The sequence below is a fragment of the Choloepus didactylus genome, chromosome 17 (genome assembly GCF_015220235.1).
Source record: "Choloepus didactylus isolate mChoDid1 chromosome 17, mChoDid1.pri, whole genome shotgun sequence".
NCBI classification, from domain to species: Eukaryota; Metazoa; Chordata; class Mammalia; order Pilosa; family Megalonychidae; genus Choloepus; species Choloepus didactylus.
Window position 1 is genome coordinate 18,948,590 of NC_051323.1, and position 17,756 is coordinate 18,966,345.

At 40.3% G+C, this 17,756-nt stretch overlaps 1 protein-coding gene across 5 annotated transcripts in view; it reads left to right on the plus strand.

Annotated features, from left to right (window-relative positions):
* SFXN5 (sideroflexin 5) overlaps nt 1-17,756 on the plus strand; it is a 131,788-nt gene that overhangs the window by 16,753 nt on the left and 97,279 nt on the right. For all 5 annotated transcript variants that reach the window (XR_005212451.1, XM_037807596.1, XM_037807593.1 and 2 more), the window contains exon 3: nt 7,227-7,304. Coding sequence is in view for 4 of the 5 variants with exons in the window: in XM_037807596.1 (XP_037663524.1) it covers nt 7,227-7,304 (78 nt within the window). In the remaining variant the exon portion in view is untranslated. The remainder of the gene's footprint in view (nt 1-7,226; nt 7,305-17,756) is intronic.

Sequence of the window (17,756 nt, forward strand, 5' to 3'; positions counted from 1 at the left end):
GCTGGGAAGACGTGGCTGGCATCTGCTCGTCCTTTGCTCTTGGGTTCTAGCTTCAAAATAGCTTTCTACAAAACATTTCTGGGCTTCTGTCTCTCTTAGCTTCCCTCAGCTCTCTGCTTGGTTCTGCTGGGGGGTTTCTCTCTAAACATCTGGGAGTCCTCTCTTAGCCTCTCCAGGGCAAACTCTGGGCTTCATCTCTTAGCTTAGCATCTCCCAACATCCTTCTGTCTGCATCTTCCAGCATCTCCCAGCGTCTGTGTCTGTGTCAGCACTTAGTTTCTCTCCACATGTCTCTCTCAGCTTCTTTGAACTCCTTGTCTCCGTGAGCTCTCCTAAAGGACTCCAGTGATCTAATCAAGACCCACCCAGAATGGATGGGGTTACATCTCCATGGAAACAATTCAGTCAAAGGTTCCACCCTAATCAAAGCTAACAAGTCTACCCCCACAAGATTGTATCAAAGAACATGGCTTTTATGGGGTCATACTAGATTCAAACCAGCACAATTTCCAAGTCTTTAAAAAATTTTAAATCAAGTTTTATAATATAACCATCCCATGTTGTTAGAATTCTAGAGTTTTTTCCTATTTTTTGCGCTACTGCAAAAATCAGTCTCAGGCATATTACTTTTCACTTTTGCTAAATTTATATTTTAGAATAAATTTCTAGGAGTGGGGTAACCTGGCTGGAGGCCATGGCTGTTTTTAAGGTTCTTGGGATAGCTGAATAGATTTCCTAAAGGGTTGTACCAATCTGTTGTGCTGCCAGAATCAGATGGGGTTCACCTCCTGCAGTCTCCCTGAAGGGCCAGAGGTCAGCCTCAGGGAAGGCAGAGCCTGGCTGATACTGCTAGGAGCCAGGGGCAGCCAAGGAGCACTCTTGGCACAGACAGGATCCGCTGGGCTTGGGACACTTCCTGCACATCTGCAATAGGAGTGGTTGAGCTGCGGTTGCAGACCATGTAAGAGTGTGTGGCCCTGCCCTTGGCAGATGTGACACTGACCCAGTGAGGTGTCCAGAGAACAACCAGGTGACCAGCAATCCAGGCATGCTGTGACACAACCTGTCGGCCCCCTGCCAACCACTCTCCTCCTCTGTCACCCACACCCCACCACCAGTTCATTCTCCTCGCCTGGTGCCTTTTTTCTTTCCCTAGTTCTGTAAACGTTGGGACTCCCCAGCTCTCCACTTGGCCTGAAATGCCCCATGTTTCAGTTGTACCCACTTCTTCTAACCATGCTCTCTGTTTTTTGTTTGTTTTTGTTTGTTTGTTTGTTTTTTGGACCCTGTCCCTGCCCCAGGAGCCATCAGTTTTGGGGGGCATTCCAGCCTCATTGTGGTTTATCTGGGAGGTGGCCCTTCTCTCAGTTGCTTTTGGGTGTGCAAGAGGTTCTTCCAGGCTAAAATGGCCCAGAACGAGGTGGTTACCACTTACTCTGTGACTTGAACAGGGAACTATCCTTCCATCTCTAGCCCCAGTTTTCTTAGAGGGGTTGGTCTAGATGATTCTCAGATATACACATGTCCTGTGTGAACAGCATACAGTCTCTTGGAATCCTGGGATTTTGTATAGCCGGCATAACTATTCAGGGACTTTGGTCTGCTGCTTTGGAACTTGGATCCCTATCCCTGACCATACCCTTAACTTCTGCCCCTAGCACCTCATTCATTCATTCATTCCTCCAATTTTATTAAATGCCCATTATGCATGGCCTTGTGTTGGTGATGGGCTGGAGGAACGTGGGTCCTGTGGTCCTTACAGAGGTACATAAAATCAGTCTCTGGCTCCTTGCGCTTTGTAGTCTGAGAGATAAGACAGGCACGTGGGCAGCAAGTGGCCAGGGACTCAGAGAGGTGCAAACCGAATGCTCTCTGTTCAGAGGAGGAAGGGAACATTTCTCACAGGGCGATCTGGAAGGTTCCTGGAGAAGGCGGCACTGAGCCTTGAAAGGTGGCTGAGGGTGGTGATAGATGTGAGGGAGGAAGGGTGTTCTGATGAAGGGAACAATAGGGCAAGGTCAGGAGGTGGAAAACATAGGCGTGACCTTTTCCTGCTGCTGAGTCTTCTCATGCGGTATTCTCATACCGTCACTTATTTAATATTAAATACAATATAAATGAAATATACTAGATTAAATGTTTAAATCAGGTTGACAGCCTGCCTTAGCCAAACAGGGATTACTCAGTCTGCAATTAGTTTGGGGGTGGCCTGTGGTGTTCCCGCCTTCCCTGCCCCCAGGAAAGCTTCATTTTGCTCTGACGCCTCTTTCCCCAATGTTTTTTCTTGTGCCCTTTACTTCTTGAGTCCCTCCCTCTCCTGTCCACCACAGTATCCTGCCCTCTCTGGCCAACACCCCAACCCTCCAAGCCTGCCCTTTTGCTTCCCAGTCTTTCCCCTCAGCAACTTGGAGCAGGACTGGAGGGAGCACCTCTCCCAGGTGCTTGAGTTTCCAGAGGGAACTTCTGGAGACCAGGCTCTTGTGGAAATCAACAGAGGCCCTCAGGGTAACCCTCTCTGGTGAAAAAGCAGGAGGCAGGCAGGCTGGAGAAAGAGATGGAGTTTGGGAAGTGGCCATTGGGCCGTCCTTCCCCCAGCCAGCCACAGCCTTGCCTCTGGGACATCAGGGCCCCTCACAGTCTGCATTCAGGGGCTACTGATGCCGGGTTTGTTCTTGGCTGAAAAGACTTCCTGCTGGGCTCACCCTGCCACCCCCCTCCCTGGCTTTGCCCAGGGCCCTTCTGCCAAGCCTCACAATACAGCATGGGGAGAGGAGTGTTTAAAGCTGAGAGACCCTCCTCCTCTCCCTCAAATTCCGTAAAAATGCCCCCTCTCCTCTGCAGAGGGGAGGCCAACCCCCAGAACAGCCAGCACTCAGGGACCCCTCAGGACAGGTGGCAGGGGGCCATGGCTGTCCCGCAGGGCCTGGAGCCCCAGCCCCTCAGCCTCTGAAAGGGGCTCCTGGCTGAGGGTTGGGAAGGCCCAAAGCCAGCCTATAGCATCCAGAGCCAGAAAAACCTGTCCCAGCTTCCCTCAGTCCTGGATTCTCAGACTTGTCTTCAGGAACTTTGGATTTAGTTTCTTTCTCAGCCCGCGCCTTTTGCCAAGATCAGGGCTCTTTGGAACTTGTTCTTTTGGCAGGAGGCTCCCTTTGATGACTGTGTCAAATGAGATGGAATCTGGCCAGGTTGTTATAGGAACTCAGGAGAATCCCTGGAGTGGGAAAAATAATGAGAACACGGGGCCATTCACCATTCAGGGTTGGGAAGTAGAGCACTCATTGTCCGGGGCTGCAGAGGCTGTCACTGGGGAGGAAGCAGGCATGGGGTTGGCAGAGCCTCATGTATCCCTAGGGGGTTTGGGGGTGTTAGCTGTGTGTGGGGAGGGGTGGGTGGGCAGAGTAGGGGTTCTGACTAAACTCTGGGTCCAACGACTGAATTGCTCACTCACAGTCTCTGCAACCTTAAGCAAGTTAAAACAAGCAATAATGAAGTTATTTAAGGATATTTGTTTCTCTTATTCCTTTGCTGTGTTTTATTTGGAAGTTTTTTTAAAAAAATTTTTGATAAATAAAGTTAATAAAACAAAAAACAAACAAAAAAACCCAAGCAATCCATATGACCCCATTTTTGCTGAAAAACAAATGTAGTAAGTCTACAGGGAAAATCATCCTCACTTTTGCAGTGGTCATATCTCAGTGGTATGATCACAGGTGATTACAATTTTTTGGTGTGCTTTTCTATTTTTTTCTGACATTTTCTGTAAGCATCATGGATTACTTACATAATTGGGAAAAAGCACAAAGCACTGTCCACTTTGGAAACAAACAGATTCTGGAAGGATCTCTTTGGAATCCAGGAAGTGAAATCCATACATCTGAAAGGGAAGGGACAGAACTTTCCAGCATTCAGTTTGCTCCCAAGTAAGAAAAGCTTTCTCTGGCCTCCAACTGCTGATGGTTCTGCCGTGAGCCAGATCTGCATTGGGCCAGTGGTGGTGATGGTACGTTGCACCCAGACCCATCGGATGGAGGATGGCCTGGCTGGGTGTCTGGGCTGGCAGTTATTCCTGCTGTCACAGGACAGTAGGTGGCTGTTCATTTCCCATCCTAGGAGACCACCCTGCTGGCCAGCTCAGCAGACCCCCGGCCTGCCCCTAGTGCCCCTACTGCTGCTGCCATCCTTTCAGATCAAGGGGTTTATGTTGAGTTCTCTCTGCACTCCTGGCCTCAGTCAACCAATAGCCCCGAAAGGGGAACACGGCAGCTTCTCTGGGTTTCTTCCTCACACTGGACATCTCCAATGTCTGGGCACCTCATCTAGCCCTTGACTTAGGCTGCCGCCTACCACTGCTGTCAATTTTATTTTGAGTTGCAACATACATATGGTAAATTGCATAAATCTTAAATGTATGGCCCAAGGAATTTTTGCAATGTTTATAGTCATGTGTAGGGGGTTGAATAGTGTGCTCTGCAAATTCATCTCCACCTGAAAGTTCAGAAGGTGACCTTATTTGGAAGTAGGGTCTTTGCAGCTGTGATTAGTTAGGGATCTCAAGATGAGGTCACCCTGTATTTAGGGTTTCCTTATAAGAAGAGGAGAGGACACTGGACCACAGAGGCAGAGAGTGGCCTTATGCCTACAGCCCAAGGAACCCCTGGGGCCACCAGAAGCTCAAAGAGGCAGGACCGGTTCTCTCCCAGAGCCTTCAGAGAGAGCGTGACTCTACTGATGCCATAATTTCAGACTTCTGGTGTCCAGAACCATGAGAGAATAAATTTTTGTTGTTTTAAGACTGCCCCCCCCCCCCAGGTTGTGGTGATTTGTTATGGAAACCCCAGGAAACTGACCCACCCTGTAACCACCACTCCGATCAATACGTTGAATATTCCGTCACCCAAGGGGCTCCCCTCATGCCCTTTGCAAGTCAACACCCCCTCCAAGATAGCAGAGTGATGACCCTACCACTATCGGTTAGCTTGGCCTGTTTTCAAACTTGATACATACTCTTTTGTGTCTGGCTTCTTTCATTATTGTTGTGTGTCAGCTATCTATCACTATATTATGAATCATCCCAAGTTTTAGTGGCTTAAAACAACCGTCTATTATTTTGCTCACAGATCTTCAATCTGGTCAGGGCTCAGAGGGCTTATCTGTGCCACATGCACCATCAGCTGGGATGGCTCAGCTCAAGGCTGGAGGGTTCATTTCTAGATGGCTCACTCATATGGTGGGCAAGTTATGGCTTAGCTGGAGCTTGGGTCTCTCCATAGGCTGCTTGGGCTTCCTTCTTTGAGCTTCCTTGATATCTGGAACCCAAGAGTGAGCATCCCAAGAGAACAAGGTTGAAGAGCAAGGCATTTTAACTTCCTAGTCTCAGAAGTCACATGGCATCACTCCTGCCATACTCTCTGGGATGAGGCAGTCACAAAGCTCAGCCCAGGAAAAAGGGGAGGGGACATAAATTCTACCTCCTGATGGGGGTGTGGGAAGGTTCTAGAAGAGCATGGGGTCAGGAGATATTCAGATAGCCATCTGTATCAGTTGAACTTTCCAGAGAAACAGAACCAAGAAGGTTTATTTTTATTTATTTATTTACCCATTTATCTAATTTTTTATTTGAAAGAATTGACTCACACAGTTGTGGAAGCTGGCATGTCTGAAACTTGTAGGGCATCCCAGCAAGCTGGAAATTCTGGCAAGAGTTGAAATTGTAGTCTTGAAGCAGAATTTCTTCTTCAGTTTCCTCTTAAGGCCTTCAATTGAGTGAATGAGGCCCAGCAACATTACTGAGGTTAATCTCCTTTGCTTGAAGTCAGCCAATTGAAGATGCTAATGGCATCTATAAATACCTTCCCTGCAACATCTAGGCTAGTGTTTGACCAATTTGATACTGTAGCATCAGCAAGTTGACACATAAAATTAACTGACACATCATCTTTGGAAGATACAATCTGACACATTATGTCTGTGAGATTTTCCACATTGTTACATGAATTTGTAATTTGCTTTTTTACTTGCTGCATATTTCATTGTGTGTGTATACTACAATTTACTTATCTATTCTACTATTAATTGACATTTGAGTTGTTTCCACTTTGGGGCTGCTATGAACATTATTATACATATCTTTTAGGGGGAAAAGGCCATCTTCTAATCCTATTGCTGGCTCTTTAGTTTTTGAGATTTTAACGAACATACAATTTATTCTCTCATCAATTACTGTAGCCATATACGTTAGTATGTAAATCTCTGCTAGTGTTTTTAAAATGTTTAAAATAAATTATATAAATATTACATAAATATATCCTCCTTATAAAAACTTCCAACATTACAATTAAGATTTAAGTTCTTTTGGACACCACTTGCCAATTCTGGGGCATTTTCTCCCTACCCCAAGGTAATCCCTGTTACCAGTTTGGTGGGTCTCAAGACCTTCCAGAGCTTTTTGGATGCATTTGCTCACATAAATATTCTTATAGAACAGATTGTTTTATATGAGGGCATGGGTTGGTTTGTTTGGTGGGATGCGTGGCTTCACACTGCTCTGCAGTTTGCTTTCTCCCTCTGCAAACACCTTGGAACTATGGCCATGGGATCATACACTGCTCTACTTCACTTTTTTTTTTTTATTTCCTTATATGTGGATATTTAATGGAACACTATTTTTTACAGGGAAAATATGGAAACAACCAATATGCACCATGGTAGAGGAATTGTTAGATTAATATACCTATCCATGTCGTCATTTGAACACGTCTCTTTTTGACCTGTAGAAGTAAGAAATCACTTTGCATTGCAAATATTTGTAGAGTTTATTATTCAGTACAATGATATAAAACTCAAAAAGTCCTGGTTAACAGAGCCCAACTGTAGGTCCAAGTTAGCTGACATTCATAACTCACGCTTAAGGAGTGAAATGGTTTCAGATCCCAGGTAAAAGCACTGTCTTCTGTTCATCTTCTGTCATATTCACTCATTCTACTTCACTTTTAAATTGTTCCATAGTATTACCTTCCCACCTTTGGTTAGCCATTTCCCTAGGAAGGACGTTTAGGTTGTATCTTTCTTTTTTGTTGTGTGTGTACCCCATGAACTGAAGGGTAGGTCCCAGGCCTTGCACACTAAATGTTGTCAATACTTGATTGATACTGATGCAATCCCCCAAGGGAAAGACTGCAGAAGCCCTGGATCTGTGCCCCTCAATGTCCCATTTTTTTCCCTTGCAGAGACGTCTCAGAGAGGCTGTGCAGCTGCTGGAGGACTATAAGCATGGGACCCTGCATCCAGGGGTCACCAATGAACAGGTAACTGCTGGAGGTGGGAGTGATGGCAGGTGGGGAGGAGAGGGAAGTGGTAAATGCCCAACCCCTTCTCAGTCCCCAGAACCACCTCTCCCCACTGCAGGGGCTACTTCCACTGCTGCCACATATACATGAGGACTTCTGGCTCTTTGGAGGGGACCAGAGCTCTCCCTCTGGGCCTGATGGGAAGAATGGGGGCTGATAAGACTGGAAAGACACAAAGACAGTTGCACTGGCTCAGAAGATCTGACAGTGTGCACTTCTTCCCAATTCCCCATTCAGTTATATCATGAAGGTAGGTTGAAATCAGCCATCATCGGAGTATTTGCACCATGGAAATTGGCAAATACTTCAAATCAGGACTTTTCCTGCAGAGAACCAGTTATTAAACATCATCAGCATATCACTGCCCAAAAATTCAGATTGAAATTGGGAAGGGGTGGGAAGGATGGCAAAGATTAGCTAGGACACTGTAATTTCATACTTTTATCTCACAGACACTTGAACTAGACCTAATTGAAATGTTGATGGTTGTGTTTAGTTTTGGAGAGGGGTAGAGGAATATAGTGCAGGGTAACTTTAATGATTACAGAGATGGTTAATGTGCCAAAGTACTTACTTTTGTTCATAAATGTTACTTAAAAATTTTTAAAAAAAATATTTTTTTTCTTTTATTTCCCAAAGTAATACATGTGTATAGTTCAAAAAGTCAAATAGTACTAAATACTTGTAAGGAAAAATATCAGTGTGCCGTTCCATCCCTCCCCAATTATCATTCCTGTTCCCCAGAGACAACAACTTTTCACATACAGATCTATATTTCAAACAAATATGCTTATCCCTACTGCTGTCTCTCAATTGGTTATTTTGAGTTATCGATTGTGGTAGATGAGGATTTAGCTGTCTTATAACCCATCTCCATAAACACACTTCTCCTCCCCACCCCTATCCTCTCAACATGGTTGGTTTTTGGCCCATCAATATTCAATATTCATGTTATTACAATTATGTGAATGATATTTACAAGCAGCTCAAGTTGTTTGTATTAGTATCCTCTCTTTTTCAACTGTATGTTTTATCTGGAGTTCATAATTGCCTCATTTTTTTTTCCCATTGGCATAGTTTTCTTTGTACCATTTCTAACACTTATTCTTTCCTTCTACAGCTTTTCAATATTTGTGATGCCTCCTTTTTGTCTGAAGACTCTGTCCTTCAGTTCTGTTTGTTTTTTTTTTCCCCCTCTGAGATTCTCCTTTCTGGGACCCACCTCCCTCCAGCTCCAGGCTTTCCTTTTTCTTGGTGTATACCTTCATTGGGGTGCAGTACCTATTCTAGTAGCTTTCTAAGAAAGAGTAAATGGGAAGAACATTTTTTGAGTCCTCTTCTACCTGAAAAATTGTAATTCTTCACTTACCCTTAATTGACAGTTTGGCTGTGTTGAAAATTCTACATTGACAATTGTTTTCCTTTGGAATGGTGGACACATTTGCTCTACGGTCTATGGCTTCTGGTAGAGCTGTTGAAAAATCTGATGCCATTTCATTCTGGATCCTATGCAAGCGACTTGTTTTTTCTCTTTGGGAATTTCTAAGTTCTTCTCTTTATTTCTGAAATTCTGCAATTCTCTCACTTTTAAAGTTCACTATCTTGGGTTCTTGGTGTCCCCCTTTAATTGAAAGTCTCCATTCAGTTCTGGCAAATTTTCTGGTGCTGTTTCTTTTATAAAATTTCTTTTCATTCTGGAACTCCTATTAGTCAAACATTGGATATCTTAGATTGACACTCAGATTTTCTCTCTTCGATTCCATCACTTTGTCCTTCAGTTTGGCTTTGCAGGTAATTTCCTTGAGTTTATTTTCAACATGTCTATTGAATTTGTAACTTCAACTATTATATTTTTAATTTTCAAGAGCTCTTGATTGCAATTTGTTTTTTGTTTTTTCTTTATTCGTTTTAATAAAACCCTATTCCTGGTTTGTGAATACAATGGCATCTCATCTCTCTGCATTCTGTAAGACAAGTAGCGGAAGGAGCCTGGATGTCATTATCATTTGCAGACTTTCATTTAATTTCCCTGCATTTAGCCCTACCCACATCCTCCACTGTATCTGGTGTTCCCAAGTCTGGAGTCACTCGCATTCAGTTTTTGCAGGACGTTGATAAACCTCCAGCATCTCGGGGACACAGAGGAGGATGGAAAGAGTAACCCAGCTGTGTAAGGAAGACCTGGGGGTCCTAGTGCTTTTGAATAGAGACTTTCAACAAATCCCTGTGATAAGCTGCCTTTTTTTTTTTCTTTTTTTTTTTTTTTTTCCTGTGGTACCTGATTCTTCTAATTCTTGATCTTTGCTGGGATTTGAAGGGTGATGGGCTGGCTTCTTATTAAGTGATGCCTCTGCATGCATTTAGGGGGCAGCTTCCTCTTCTCTGTTGGATCAATTATTAAAACTCTGCTCACTTCTGTCCCTGTCCTTGTTGTTGTCCCTCCTCTGCTGTTGTCTCCTCCTCCATTCTTTGGGTAACTCTGTGAGGCACTGCCCATGTCCTTTTATTAATTTTTTGGAAACTTAAAACAATTTTTACAGTAACATATATGCCACTCAGAATTTCCCATTTTAACCACTTTCACGTCTACAATTCACTGGTATTAATTATAATTACATTTTTGTGCTACCATCACCACCATGCATTACCAAAACTTTTCACTCACCCCAAACAGAAACCCTGTTCTCATTAAGCAATAATTCCCCATTTCACCCCTCCTGTTTCCCTCTGGACCCTGGGAACATGCAGTCTACTTTCCTTTTTTCAATGGAGAAGTTGTAGGTTTACGGAAAAATCATGCAGAAAATACAGAGTTCCCATATACCCACCAATTATTAACACCTTGCTTTACTGGGGTACATTTGTTGCAACTGATGAATAAATTTTGTTTTAATTGTTCCATTAATTGTAGTCCATGGTTTACATTAGGATTCCCTGTTTGTTTGTACTTTTTTTTTTAATTTTTACTCTAGTAACATAAATACAATCTAAAATTTCCCCTTTTAAGCACATTCAAATATATAATTCAGTGCTATTAATTATGTTCATGGTATTGTACTACCATCACCACCATCCATTACCAAAACTTTCCCATTAACCCAAATAGAAGCTCTGTACAATTTAAGCATTAGCTCCCCATTCCCTACCCCTACCCCAACTCCTGGTAACCTGTATTCTAGTTCCTGTCTCTTTGGATTTGCTTATTCTGGGTAAATTTCATATAAATGAAACCACACATTATTTTTCCTTTTGTGTCTGGCTTATTTCACTCAACATGATGTCCTCAAGTTTCATGCATGCACTTTGTTTCTTTTTATGGCTGAATAATTTTCCATTGCATGTGTAATGGAATGCACATTTTGTTTATCCCTTCATCCATTGATGGACTCTTGGGTTGCTTCCACCTTTTGCTTGTTGTGAATAATACTGCTATAAATGTTAGAGTAGAAATATCTGTTTGAGTCCCTGTTTTCAATTCTTTTGCTTCTTTGTTTTAAATATTCAGGGTATTAAACCCTTATCAGATACATGGTTTCCAAACATTTTCTTCCATTCTGTAGTTTGTCTTTTCACTTTCTTGATAATGTATTTGATGCACAAAAGTTTTAAATTTTGGTTAAGTCATATATGTATTTTTTCTTTTGTTGCTTGTACTTTTGGTGTAAAATCTAAGAACCCGTTGAGTAATGCAAGGTCCTAAAGATATTTCCCTATGTTTTCTTGTAAGAGCTTTTTAGTATTCACTTTTATATTTAGGTCCTTGATCTGTTTTGAATTCATTTTTGTATATGGTGAGAGGTAGGAGTCCAAATTCATTCTTTTGCATGTGGATTTCCAGTTGTCCCAGAACCATTTGTTGAAAAGACTGTTCTTTCCTCACTGAATGGACTTGGCACCCTTGTTGAAATCTGTTGGCCGTAGATATGTGGGTTCATTTCTGAACTCTCAATTTTATTTCTTTTTCTACATATGTATCCTTATGTCAGTACCATACTATTTTGATTAGTGTGGCTTTATGGTAAGTTTTGAAATTGAGAAGTCTGAGACTTATAACTTTGATCTTCTTATTCAAGATTAATTTGCATATTTGGGGCCCCTTATAATTCCATATGAATTTGAGGATTGACTTTTCTATTTCTGCAAAAAAAGGTAGCTGGAATTCTTATAGGGATTGTGTTGAATCTTTATCCCTTTGGGTAGTATTTACATCTTAACAATATGAAGTCTTACTATCTGTGAATATGGGACTTTTTTCCATTTATTTAGGTCTCCTTGAATTTCTTTCAGCAGTGTTTTTTAGTGTTCAGTGTACAAGCTTTCACCTTTTTAGTTTAACTTATTCCTAGTTATTTTATTCTTTTAGATGCTATTATAAATGGAATTGTTTCTTTAATTTCCATTTCAAATTGTTCATTGCTGGTATATAGAAACACAACTGATTTTTCCATGTTAACCTTCTACCCTGCAACTTTGCTGAATTCATTTTTAGCTCTACTGGTTTTCTCGTGGATTCTTTGGATTTTCTAGGTAAAGGATCATATCATCTGCAAGTTGGGATAGTTTTACTTCTTCCTTTCAAATTTGGTTGCCTTTTATTTCTTTTTCTTGCCTTATTGCTCTGGCTGGAACTTCCAGAACTGTGTTGAATAACAGTGGTGAAAGAGGGTATCCTAATCTTGTTCCTGATCTTAGGGGGAAAGCTTTCAGTCTCACTGTTGCATATGGTGTTTTAGCTGTGGGTTTTCCATAAATGCCTTCTTATCATGTCGAGTTAAGAAAGTGCCCTGTATTCTTAGTTTTCTGAGGTTTTTTTTTTTTTTTTTTTTTTTTATCAAGAAAGGATGTTGGATTTTGTCAAATGCTTTTTTTGCATCAACTGAGATGATCATGTGTGTTTTTTCCTTCATACTATTAATATGGTATATTTCATTGATTGACTTTCTTATTTTGAACCACCTTTGTGTTCCTAGGATTATCCCACCTCATTCTGGTGTAAGATCCTTTTTTAAATTTAATTTTATTGAGATTTTTCACATACCATACAATTATCCAAAGATCCAAAGTACACAATCAATTGCCCATGGTACCATCATACAGCTGTGCATCCATCACCACAATTAATTTTTTTCCAACTTTTAGAACATTTTTATTACTCCAGAAGAGAAATAAAGACAAAAAAGAAAGCTCAATTCCTCCTATACCCCTAACCACCCCCCTCCATTATTGACTCATAGTATTGGTATAGAACATTTGTTACTATTGATTAAAGAGTGTTTAAATACTGTTAACTGTAGTACATAGTTTGCAGTAGATATATTTTTCTGTATATACCCCTCTATTATTAACTTCTAGCTATAGTGTCATACATTTGTTCTAGTTCATGAAAGAGATTTCTAATATTTGTACAGTTAATCACAGACATTGTCCACCACAAGATTCACTGTTTTATACATTCTCATCTTTTAACCTCCAACTTTCCTTCTGGTGACATATGTGACCCTGAGTTTCCCCTTTCCACCACATTCACATGCCATTCAACACTGTTAGTTATTCTCACATTAACGTGCTACCATCACTCTGTCCACTTCCAAACACTTAGGTTCAACCTAGTTGAATGTTCTGCTCATAATAAGCAACCGCTCCCCATTCTTTAGCCTTGTTCTATATCCTGTTAACTTATATTTCATATCTATGTGTGTACATATTATAATTAGTTCATATCAGTGAGACCATGCAATATTTGTCCTTATGTGTCTTATTTCACCCAATGTCGTGTCCTCAAGGTTTCTTCATCAACCAGTTTTTTTTAAGACGGTTTTGTTCTTCCACCATACTTTCAGTCCTAAGTAAACAATCAGTGGTTCCCTGTATAGTTACATATTTATATATTCACCACCATCACCACTGTCTATATGAGGACATCTCCATTTCTTCCACAAAGAAGGAGGAAGAGTCAAAGAAAGCAGAGAGACAAAGAAAAAGAACAAGAAAGAAAAAAAAAGTGACTGCTAAAAAGCAATGAAAGGAAAGTTAGAGTTTAACTAAAGTAGAATAAAAGAGTCAGACAACATTACCAATGCCAAGAGTCCCATACTCCTTCCTTATGTCTGCCTCTTATAGGCATTTAGCTTTGGGATATTGCCTTTGTTACATTAAAGGAAGCATAATACAAAGTTTCTGTTAACTGTAGTCTCTAATTTGCATTGATTATATTTTTTCCCCAGTACCACCCTATTTTTAACACCTTGCAAGGTTGACATTCATTTGTTCTCCCTCATGTACAAACATATTTGTACATTTTATCACAATTGTTGAGTACTCTAGGTTTCACTGAATTATACAGTCCCAGTCTTTATCTTTCCTTTTTCCTTCTGGTGTCCCACATGCTCCTAACCTTCCTCTTTCAACCATACTGACAGTCATCTTTGTTCAGTGTACTTACATTGCTGTGCTACCATCACCCCAGATTGTGTTCCAAATCTCTCAATCCTGTCTTTTCTTATCTGTCTGCAGTGCACCCTTTAGTATTTCCTGTGGCACAGGTATCTTGTTCACAAACTCTCTCATTATCTGTCTGTCAGAGAATATTTTAAACTCTCCCTCATATTTGAAGAACAGTTCTGCTGGATATAGGATTCTTGGTTGGCGGTTTTTCTCTTTCAGTATCTTAAATATGTCACACCACTTCCTTCTTGCCTCCATAGTTTCTATTGAGAAATCCACATGTGGTCTTATCAAGCTTCCTTTGTATGTGATGGATGGCTTTTCTCTTGCTGCTTTCAGGATTCTCTCTTTGTCTTTGACATTTGATAATCTGATTATTAAGTGTCTTGGCATAGGTCTATTCAGATCTATTCTGTTTGGGGTATGCTGTGCTTCTTGGATCTGTAATTTTATGTCTTTCATAAGAGATGGGAAGTTTTCATTGATTATATCCTCTATTATTGCTTCTGCCCCTTTTCCCTTCTCTTCTCCTTTTGGGACACCCATGCCATGTACATTCATGTGCTTCATGTTGTCATTTAATTTCCTGAGATGTTGCTCATATTTTTCCATTCTTTTCCCTGTCTGTTCTTTTGTGTGTAGGATTTCAGGTGTCTTGATCTCTGGTTCCTGAGTGTTTTCTTCTGCCTCTTGAGATCTGCTGTTGTATGTCTCCATTGTGTTTTTCATCTCTTGTGTTGTGCCATTCATTTCCATAGATTCTGCCAGTTGTTTTTTCAAACTTTTGATTTCTACCTTATGTTTGCTCAGTGTTTTCTTTATCCTTTGTCTTTTTTTATTATACCTTCCCTGAACTCATTGATTTGGCTTTTTATTTGATTTAGCATATTTCTTTGAAAATCTTTAATAGATTGTTTCATTAAAGTGAAACAATATCTCAACTGTATCTTGATTGTGGTGTAAGTTTGTTCCTTTGACTGGGCCATATATTCGTTTTTCCTAATATAGATTGTAGTTTTCTGTTGTCTAGGCATCTGGTTTCCTTGTTACCCCAGTCAGATTTTCCCAGACCAGAACGGGTTCAGGTCTCAGAAAGTGGTTATAGTCAGGGTTTATCTTAGAGGAATGACAGACTTTTCTGTGAGGTCTCCAGTAGCTGTGCTTTTCCTAACCTTCCCAGCAGGTGGTGCCTGTTAGCCTGACACTCCTGACTGGTGTAAGGAGGTCTGGCCTCCTTAGTTTCTGTTTTGGCTGTTTCCCCTCAGCCTCTGCAGTCTGGTTCTGAAGGGAAAGCTGGGCTCCACCTCCTTACTCTTAGGGAAGATACACCCCCTAGGGAGTTATCTGCATTTGAATACTCTCTCTGACTCTGTTATTTCCACCCCTGTCTGGATCAGAGTGCTGCAAACTGAAAATAGCTGTGGCTCTCTCCTCTGAGCCCCTCAGGTTGAAAGAGAGAAAAAGGGACAGAAAACCCCCTCTTAGAGCTAGTACACGGCCCTGCAGTTTCACTTGACGGCCAGAGGTAACACCTGATCTTTTGGGCTCCCCCTTCCAGGACAGATGAGTCTTCTGGTTCGTTAAGGTCAGTTGTCACTAAAATCCTCTGTCTGCTTGTTGGAGGTTTGTAGCTTGTGTTCAGCAGTCCACATTTGTTAATTAAAACCCCAGCTGGAGCTCAGCTGAGCTACATTTGCTCACTTGGACAGTGCTGCTAGTTTCTACCACAGTGAGGTTTTGCAGCTCAGCCTGCCATGGGGGGAGGGGCTCTCGGTGCAGTTCTGCAGCTTTTACTTACAGATTTTATGCTGCGATATAAGGCATTCCTCCCAATCCAGGTTGGTGTACGATGTGTGGACAGTCATGGTTGTCCCCCAGCAGTTATTCCAAATTTTTTACTAGTTGTTCCTTGTTGTTTATTAGTTGTTCCAGGGGACTGACTAAATTCCGCTCCTCTCTATGCCACCATCTTGCCCCTCCTCCGTATAATCCTTTTAATATGCTAGTTTGGTTTGCTGGTATTTTGTTGAAGATTTTTGTTTCTCTCTAAAGAAAATTGGTCTATAGTTTTATTTGCTTGTGAATCTTCATCTGGCTTTGTTCTCAAAGTAATGTTAGCCTAATTAATGAGTTAGGAAGGGTTTCTTCCTCTTCAATTTTTGGAAGAGTTTGAGCAAGATTGATGCTAATTTGTCTTTGAATATTTGGTAATATTCACCAGTGAAGCCATCTGATCCTGGATTTTTCTTTGTTGGGAGTTTATTATTATTATTATTATTATTATTATTATTATTATTATTACTAACTCAATATCTTTCATTGTTATAGGTCTTTTGAAGTCTTGCATTTCTTCTGGGGTCAGTTTAGGCAAATTTTGTGTTTCTAGGTATTTGTCTATTTCATCTAGACTATCTGATCTGTGGGTGTACAATTGTCCATAGTATTCTCTTGTAATCTTTTAAAAAAATTCTGCAAGATCAGTAGTAATGTTCCCACTTTTACTTCTGATTTTTGTTATTTGTGTCTTCTCTCTTTTTTGTTTTGTCAGTCTAGCTAATGGCTTATCAATTTAAATGATCTTCTCAAAGAACTAATTTTTTTATTCCCTCATTTGTTTTTCTTTTCTCTATTTCATTTATGTTTGTTCCAATCTTTATGATTACTTTCCTTCCAGTCACTTTAGGTTTATTTTGCTCTCTTTTTTTTCTAGTTCCTAAAGATGTGAAATTAGATTATTGAGTTGAGATCTTTCTACTTTTATAATGTAGGATTTTCTGGCTATCAATTTTCCTCCGAGCACTGCTTTTCCTGCATCCTATAGATTTTGATATGTTATGTTTTCAGTTTTATTTATCTCAAAGAATTTTATGATTTTCCTTTTGATTACTTCTTTGCCATATTGGTTGTTGAAGAGTGTGTTGTTTAATTTCCATATAATTGTGAATTTTTCCAGTTATACTTCTGTTATTGTTTGCTTTATTATTTACATTGTGCTCAGAAAAAATGCTTGGTATGATTTCATTCTTTTTAAATTTATTGAGACTTGTTTTGTGAGCTAACATATGGTCTATCTTGGAGAATGATCCAGATGCACTTGAGAAGAATGTGTATTCTGCTATTGTTGGGTGAAGTGTTGTGTATATGTCTGCTAGGTCTAGTTGGTTTATAGTATTGTACGAGTTCTCTGTTTTCTTATTGATCCTCTGTCTAGATGTTCTTTCATTATTTCTTATAATTAGACACAAGACTTAAATGGTATATTTTGTTGAATAGATTTTTTTTTTTTACTTTTTATTTTGAGGCAAAATACACTTTATTTGTACAAATAATGCAAAACCTATACAGAGAACTCCAATATACTCCCTACCCAAATTTACCAACTTTAACATTTTATGTCATTTGTTATATCATTCTATCTGTTTATCTATCTATCTATTTTCTGAACATTTGAAAGTAGGTTGTATACATCATTCTCCCTGAACACTTAATACTTCCATGTATATTTCCTAAGAACAAGGATATTCACTTATGTAACCATTCTTAAATATATTTATGAAGTTCCCAAAATTCAGCATTGACATAAAGGTTATAAACTATATTTCAGTTTTTCCAAATATCCCAGTGATGTTCTTTTGGACATTTTCTTCTCCATTATTAAATCCAGTCCAGGATCATGCATTGCATTTAGTTTTCATTGTCTCTTTAGTCTCTCTCCCTATTTTTATAATTGTGGAAACATGTATACAACATAATATTTTTCATCTTAAACAATACCAAGCATACAATTCATTGGGTTAATCACATTCACAGTGTTTTGCTACCCTCATCAGCATCCATTACTGAACTTTTCTATCACCCCAAATAGAAACCCTGAACCCATCATGCATTAACTCCTCATCCCCACTCCTCCTTGGCCCTGGTAACCTGCACTGTACTTTCTGTCTGTATGAATGTACATTCTACTTA